Genomic DNA, 8,575 nt, shown 5'->3' with positions numbered 1-8,575 from the left:
CTGAGATCACGATCTGAGCCAAAATCACCTTGGCTGCTTAACCAACTGAGCCATGAAGGTGCCCCCGTGTAATGATTTCTTATCACTGAGCTACTAAAGTTTATACTATGTAAACCTTAATACTTTGGACATAGTGTTCACATGTATGTTTCCATTTTGCTTTGTTTCAAGGAAAACTGTAAGATCATTTCCAATGACCCTTTTTGTACTTTTTCTCTTCTCCTTTGCTACAATTATGAGCCTTTGTAAACTCATTTCCATGCCATAGATTCTCAAGCCCATGAATCATAAAGAACAGGTGTTCTTACATTACCGAGTAATAACCCACTGATCCTTGAGGCTATTTATCCTACTTACCCCACTTCATCCCCAACGAAAGGGAAGATAATAGGGGTACTATATGTACTTTCTGCTTTGCAGGACTAAAGTAGTATCCCTGACTTTGCACTGGCAAAAATCAAAGCAACTTCTCCAAAGTTAAAAATAAGAAGAAAAACAACTATTAATTTCAAATTTAACTAACCTATTTTGGGGGGAGGGGGAGTGTTACTCCCACTTAACTGCCCATAGACATAGCAGAGAGTTATTTTACTCAAACCTGAACAGTCCTTCAAAAACCACATTTCTCAAGTACATGCAAGTTGTCACATGACTGAGCAGTGATTTTTAGCAGCACTGCTGCACTTAACATTTGCCCTTTGGGTTAATTTGCTGCCCGCCCCTACCAGCCCCGACCTGGAGTTGAGAACCAAACATATTTTGGCAATATTCTAGTGAGCAGGCAAGTTTATTTGGAAAAATTGCTTATTTATTTCCATACTAGTACACATTGAGATGTTAAAATTATACTGAGTTATTTAAGACTTACTCTATTTATCCAGAGGTCAATCCAAGACCAAAAGTTAGATTTATGTATTTTTAGTTTAACCTAAAAAAATTTTGGGAATACAGTTATTCAGCATTAGATCCAGGCACTCTTACATACCAGAGTTTACAATTCTGAAGGGACTTGCTCAACATAGCTTTTAAAACTTACATGCTAGGACTGGCAGCTGAACTTTATCTTTCTGCTCTGAAAAAAGGTGTGTATATTATAGAGTAGCTAGGGTATATCGGAAACGGAAAAAAAAAAAAACTGGTAGGAAGCACAGACTTCTTTAGAAATGAACTGTCAAATTTTAAGTCATTATCACAAAAGCAGGAAATTTCATCACAGAAACATTTCCAGTGGTTGTGGACAAAGAAGCAAATGTTTTTGTGAATTTTTCTCAAATATCTCAGTACTTGTCTTTTATTATATGCTGATTTTTGTTTCGTAAAGATAATTCTTGCCTCTTTGGAGTCATCCTCATTCTGAAAAGACTAGAATGAGAACTGAACAAGTCCTAGATGCACCACTAACTTGAATAAACCTGAGCAAAATCACTAGGACTGGTTTTTAAGTTTCACTTGCCACCTTGAAAAAGAGTAGCTTTGAAACTCTTAAGGTGGTAACACCTTGGATATTATAAGCAGTACACAGATATAAAGCTTTATGTGTATACTTCTGCACATTACATGATGCCAATTCAGTGTTAATAGGGGTTGACCCCATTATAGGAGAAGTAAAAAGTACTATTTAAAATAATAGTTTAGGGAACCCTGGGTGGTGCAGCGGTTTGGCGCCTGCCTTTGGCCCAGGGCAGGATCCTGGAGACCCGGGATCGAATCCCACATCGGGCTCCCGGTGCATGGAGCCTGCTTCTCCCTCTGCCTGTGTCTCTGCCTCTCTCTCTCTGACTATCATAAATAAATAAAAAAAATTAAAAAAAAAGTAAACAATAGTTTAGTTCATTTTCCAATTTGGCTTATTATTTCCTTTTTTTTTTAAATATTATTTTTAAAAGTTTTATTAGACTTTCCTTCCCCAGGTAAGACACAGAACTGCTCTCTTCTCTTAGGGATTTATTGGTCTCCGTGGAACCTGAGAAGGCAACGACACTCATGACCAAAGAATAACAGCCCACATTTCAGTCTTGTAGTATCCTCAGGACTGAAGTCTCTCAATGTCCATTTGTCTGTCCAGAACATCCATAAGTCCCATGCTTGTTCTGCTGTCCTGGGGACATGGATAGATGACAAATTCACAGGCAGTCCTTTCAGTCCACACGGAAGGCCTTCCCTTTGGGGTCTGTTAGGATGATTACACCCCAACAAGCAATGCCTAGGGAAAGAAAACAACAGTGCCTTACATGGATGTTACAGCCCAGTGTACTAAGCGCTTCCATATATGCCATCATATGTAATCCTCTCCTACAAGATATATCACCGTTACATTTTTCTAATAAAAGAGTGAAACTCAGAAAAGGAAAAGAAAGTGTGGAGGGGAAAAATTGGTTACTTCCCCATTGGTTACAGGTAAGGACTGTGGGCCACTTTACCCATGGCACACCTAGAATGTGGGCTTACAATCGGTGTCTAGGAGGTAACTTCAGAGCCCCAGCTGTTAAAGCAAAGTTCTGTACCCTCACTCAGACCTCCAGGATCTGGTGTCAGCAGTGTCACATCTTGATGGATCTGACCCTGAACAGTGTCACATCCTGGCGATCTGACCTTGAAGTGTCACATCCTGATGCTCTGACCTTGAACATAGTGTCACATCCCGATGATCTGACCTCGGACACAGTACTTCTTAGTCTCTGTGCCTTAGTTTTGTTGGGCGGTAAAAAGGGATTACTACAATCATACCTATTGTTGGATTAAAGGTTGAAGCTAATAAAAGTTCTCAAGGAAATACTGCGGTTTTTTTTTTGTTTTGTTTTTTTTTTAACGAGAAAAGCTTCCCACCAGCCCCTTCTCCCGGCCTCGCTTCCGGTTTGGAGCCCCCGCCCCCCGCCCCGTGACCTGCCCGCACGCCCCGCGGCCCGCTCCCCCGCCCACAGGCCCTGCGGGGCCCCGACTCTCACTGATGCCGACGACCATCTGCAAAATAGTGCCCGGACCCGGGGCGTATCCCAGCTTCATGGGCTTCCGCGCCACCCAGTACACGTACCCGCCCGCCCCTACCAGCCCCGACCCGGACAGCACGCGACAGCTCCAGCAGTCATTAAACAGACGGGCTTCCGCTGGAGAGGTCGGCGCTCCAGGTGCGGCGAGGGGCAGGGGCTCGGCGGAGTGGGTGGCCTCCGGAAGCGCAGCGACCTGGATCGGCTCCTGAGACCGCGAAACGAAAGACCCCATGCTCCCGAGCTCGGCTTCAGCGCAAGGAGTCTTCCGACCGAGCTGACGTAAAAAAAAAAAAAAAAAAAAAAAAAAAAGCCGGAAAGCAGAGCGCCGGCGCACTGCACCGGAAGCAGCACGAGGGTCGCCGGGAAATGTAGTTCTGGCCTTTCTCGGACGAAAAAGGTGGGGCGGACCTGCCTGGTGGATTTCTGTAGCTACAACTTTGGCCTTGCCAGAGGCCACCCACACTTACACCTGGCCCCAGTCATTTTAAGAATTATGACTTAGTCAACTCCCTAAATGTCTTGGTTTTTACTTTCCTTAGAGGAGGAGTCTGGGTTTCTAAGTGGTTTCCCTAGTATAAAAAGTGAGACCTTGACCATATCACTTCACCTGTCTGGAGGTGTGTAATCAGGAGTTAAGTTGTACATGTGCTTAACTATATGCTAGACACTGCTAAGCGATTATTTGCATCAAGCCCTTTAGTCTTCTCAACCCAATAAGGTGTCAGTTACGAGCAACCTGTACATAATGTTGATGCAAAATGAACAAACCTTTTTTTTTTTTTTTTTTTTTAAGAGAAAGGAAAAAGAGTTTTATTCCAGCCCAAGTTAAGACAGTTGCCTTGGGTATACACAGTATTCACAAAGAAGAAAGTGTTCTGGGGTGGGGGGACATTTGGTGCAAGGTTATATATGTCTTCACGTAAAAAATTACAAATCACCATGATTAAGAACATTCTAGAAAGTCATAGAATTTATCTTAGTTTTTATAGTACATTGGAAGACTGTATGGCTTTAATCTTACACGAACCAGGGAAGTTTCTTTTTTCTTGTGTTCAATATACTCATTTTTGGTTATTTTCTGTTTTATTTGTTATTTATTTTTAAGTGAAGAAGATGAATGTTTGCTGGGGATATAAATAGAACTCAAGCTTTGAGGTTTTCCATGTCATTTTGACCTTGTTAAAGTATAGCTTCTCTGGGAGCTCAAGAGCAGGAAACATACAAAGTTGAAAATTTCCTTTATCAATATTGTGAGGGGACTACATAAACATAATCAAGGTATTAAAAATGAGTTTGAATTACCTGGATAAGTACTTTTCGTTTCTCTTCGTTTTTTTTTTTTCCATAGCATCATGTCTCAATTTTGTCATACTCATGTTATTTCTACTTTGAGAGCCCTGGAGATAATTCAACTCAGAATCAGGCTAATGGACTTGAAAAGTTAATATAGGATCTATTTTTGCAGGTTTAAATTCTTATCATCCCTTAAGAATGGACTTTTTTTAAAAAAAAAAATATTTGTTTGTGAGAAATACAGGGAGATTGGCAGAGGGAGAAGTAAGTTTCTCACAGGAAGACGGATGCAGGACTTGATCCTAGAACTCAGGAACTGAAGGCAGACAGACACTCAACCACTGAACCCCCCTAGGCATCCCAAAGGTATGGATACATAGGAGAAAAGAAAGCAATAGGAGAAAATACAATCATGAGAACCCAGGTTGGCCTGCTGCTTAATTTCAACGACTATCTTCATTTCCTTATTTTCCTGTCTCTCTGTCTCTGTCTCTGTCTCTCTCCCCATGTCTTGTGCAGGAGTAATACAAAGTGTTGAGAAATTTGGGTTCTATAGCAGGCTCTGTTACCAGGAGTCAGCCTTATGACACAGAGAACATTTTTAATTTTCGTAGGACTGTGGTTACCTCATGTTTGTAATAAGGAGATTCGGAATAGGTGATAATACTTTTTCCTAACTTGAAAGTTCTATAATTTACTATTATTTACTATTATTTTCAGATAGCATTATGCTAAGTTCCATACTAAATGAGTTTAATAGCATTTAACTTAGAAATTCACAATTTATAGCTGCTTCTTTTCACTATGCCTGATTCAACATTCTATAGTGCACATGATTCCTCCTTATGTGAAAAAAAAAAAATCTTTTGGCAGCAGTTACCAAACATTTTGATTGTGCACTTCTGTGGATAAAAAAGGTTGAGCACATGCAAAAAGAAAAAGTTGAGCACAGAACATTTATGTATACCTATTTTTTATAAATTATATATTACTTTGTACATTATGAGGATGTATAATAGAAATATAAATTTTAATATTTTCTCATATCTTGATATATAGGTTTGTGCATCTCCATGGACACCATGATTATCTGCCATGTGACTTTATTAATTTATCTAAAAGCTTCTTTAATGTGCACATTACAATTAAAGATGCCAGGAGAGGATATTCTCTAAACAAATATTATTAAAATGACCCATGACACATTTTTTCAAACAACAGGCAATATTTTAACTATTGCTTTTTAAAAGTACCTTCCAAAAGCTGTGATTCTTTTCTTATGATTGCCTCAAATAAATTATTCCAGCTCGTTTGTTATTGAACATAGCACATATTGAAATTGAGATGTTGAAATGAGACTAATTGGAAAATTATTAGAAATGTTAAAACACTTCTTGAGAGAGGACAAGGATAGAGATCAGACAAAACTAAAATTGGAGGAGGATGTGTGCATTTGGAGGGAAAGAAATAGGAGGAGAAGGTTGAAATATAACTTTACTTCATTCTGTCTATTATATTTATTTATTTTTTTATTAGTTATTATCTCTAGAGTTCATTTTGGCACTTATGACTCACAAAGCCTTATGACCTCTCTTATTTATTTATGAATTTTAAAAATGCAAAAGGCATAAAAAGTGTCCTTCACACTCCTGTCTCCCAGCCACCCAGTTCCCCTTCTCTAATACAGCCAGTTTCATCAGCTTCTTGTGTGTCTTTTCAGAGATGTCTGTGTGTCTGTGTATATTCTTTTCTCCAGTGACTTTGGAGGCAATTCCATATCAGCCAATATGTACGTAGCTCCTTTATGTCTTTGTATGGCTCTGCAGTAGTCCATGTATGGCTGTACTATACTGTATTTAACTGATCTCATATTAATGGACATTAATAGACATTTAGATTGCTCCCACTCTTTTGGAATTACAAATAGCGCCACAGTATATAACCTTGTACATACATCATATCACAAACATATATCTTAGAATATATTTCTGAAAGGCTATATAGTATTTATAAACTTGATGGACATTGCCAAATTGCCCTTCACAGAAGATGTACCAATTTACACTCTCACCAACAAGTGTGAGATCAGTTTCTCTATCCTGGTCCTTCAAACAATGAATTATATGAATTTGATTTCTGCCAATGTGATAGGCTTAATTTTCTTTTTCTTATTATTAGTGAGCTTCTTCATATGTTTAAGGGCAATTCATACTTCTTTTTCTGTCAACTGTCCATTTTTTTTGCCCATTTTTTTCCCCATTGGATTGTGTTTTTCTCTTTGACTTCTAAGAATTCTTTATACATTAGAGAGATTAACTTTTTGTCTGTGATGTTAAGTTCATGGTTTTTCACCCAACGTGATATTTGCCTTCTGACTTTGCTTGTACTTTTTACCATGAACGTTTTAAAAATATTTAATTGAATTTAGCAACCTTTCTTTCTATAGCTTTGAGTTTCATGTAATTAGAAAGGCCTTCTACTTCTTATGGTTTCCCTTGGTATTTTGATCTTTTCTTTAAACACTTAAAATTTTAAATGTTTCTTTAAACATTTTGGTCTTTTCTTTAAAATTTTAAGTGTTTAAAGAAAATAGGAATTCCTCCTATTATTAGGTGTTAGGAATGGAATTGGATTTTTCCTTTTTTTTCCCCAATCCATTTTTCTCAACTCTATTTATTAAATAAGCCATCTTTTCCCACCTATTAGAAATAACCCCTTTTCTAAAATGCCATACATAGATATATGTCCTTTCCTAGACTTCATGTTCTGCTCCATGATTTGTCTATTTATTTATGTGCCAGTGTTACAGTATTTTAATTACTGCAGCTTTGTAATGTGTTAAGACTTGGAGAAAGGTTCCCTCCCATTCCAGACTTTTCTTGGCTATTTTTACATGTTTATTTTTCCACATGAACTTTTGACTTAGCTTGATTATTCTGACAAAATGATGCTGACATTTTTATTAGACTTCTGTGAAAATTGTGGGTTAATTTAGAGAGAATTGACATCTTTATGATGTTGAGTCATCCTATACAAGGACAGGGAAGGCTTTTTCTTTTGTTCATATCTTATTTTGTGTTCCTCTGTAACATTTTAAAGTCTTTTTTATAATGATCTCACACATTTCCTCTCAGAAACTTTATCTTTTGTGCTGTTATTGAAATTAAGGCATTTTTTCCTCATGTTCTGGCTTCTAACCAGTTGTTGTTTGAATACAAGAAGATTATTGATTTCCATATATCCTAACATTGAATTAAATCAGTGCCTTCTGGTGAACTTTTGAAATGTGATTGATTGTTTTCTTTTTATGCAATTCTAGTTGACTTTGAGGAATACTTTATACCCACTTCAAAAACAAAATTTGGGAGCATTCTTTTTCTATACATTACAACAGTTAAAATACCACTGGAATTATGTTTTTTTAAAGGCTTTCTTAGAATTTCCTTGTGATATTGCCTAGTTCAGGCACGTTATTATTTTGGTGGGGGGAGGAAGGAATGTGGAAGAAGGTTCTTTGACACATTTCTTTATATTTTAGAAATATGTTTAAATTTTATACTGCAAAGAGTTTTGGCAAATTATACATTTATGGAACATTATCTACTTCATCCCAGTTTTCCAGTTTATTTGCACTAAATTGAGAAGAGTAGCCCCTTACAATTACCTTAATTTTTTTATAACCTATGTGGAATCTATAAATGCTAATCCTTGCTGATATGATTAATTAGGGATCTTGAAATAGAGGGATTATTATGCTGGATTATCTGGGCAGACCCTAAATATAGTCACATTTGTCATTATAAATACTGTGTAAAGGGTACACAGAGAACAGAAGGCACCATGACCTCCCTCCCCTCCCCTCCCTTCCCTTCCTCTGTAAAGTTGTTGAAATCCAATAACATTTTACCAGGATATATTGTTGTGCCCAAGATTGCAAATCCGAGAAACCACCAAGGAGCCGACACCTATGCAAACACATGAGAGTTTATTTACAAGCTGGAGCTTGGGTCCAAGTATACCCGACACAGTGGAGCAGGGACTTGGACCCCGAGGCTAAGAGGCCTATAGCAGCTTTATAGGGGCCAGTGGCCAATGGGATTGTAACATATGCAGAGAGTTGCAGTCATGTCGGTCCACACGCAGGTGGCCAACTGAATTACAATTTACCCTATAGTGACTGTTTGAACTAGCCTATCACTCTGGTCAGAATTGGTGCGCAGGTTTGGTGGGCAAAAGGCGGGGTTTACATTCTAATGAAGCGGTTTCTGGTAAGGGTATGCCCAGCGGCTTGACTA

The 8,575-nt window shown here is 38.1% G+C and overlaps 1 protein-coding gene across 1 annotated transcript; it reads right to left on the bottom strand.

Moving 5' to 3' along the window:
- Window positions 1-1,931: 1,931 nt before the first annotated feature.
- On the bottom strand, window positions 1,932-3,273 carry DMAC1 (distal membrane arm assembly component 1). Its single transcript, XM_041764599.1, has 2 exons — window positions 2,946-3,273; window positions 1,932-2,203 (listed from the first exon to the last, which is right to left on the bottom strand). Exons 1-2 carry the CDS (start codon window positions 3,217-3,219, stop codon window positions 2,139-2,141), a joined length of 339 nt encoding a protein of 112 aa, XP_041620533.1. The 5' UTR covers window positions 3,220-3,273; the 3' UTR covers window positions 1,932-2,138.
- Window positions 3,274-8,575: the final 5,302 nt, after the last annotated feature.

This window comes from Vulpes lagopus, chromosome 7 (assembly GCF_018345385.1).
Source record: "Vulpes lagopus strain Blue_001 chromosome 7, ASM1834538v1, whole genome shotgun sequence".
Lineage (NCBI taxonomy): Eukaryota > Metazoa > Chordata > Mammalia > Carnivora > Canidae > Vulpes > Vulpes lagopus.
The sequence above is the reverse complement of the archived record's forward strand: the minus strand, read 5'-3'. Positions and strand labels throughout refer to the sequence as shown.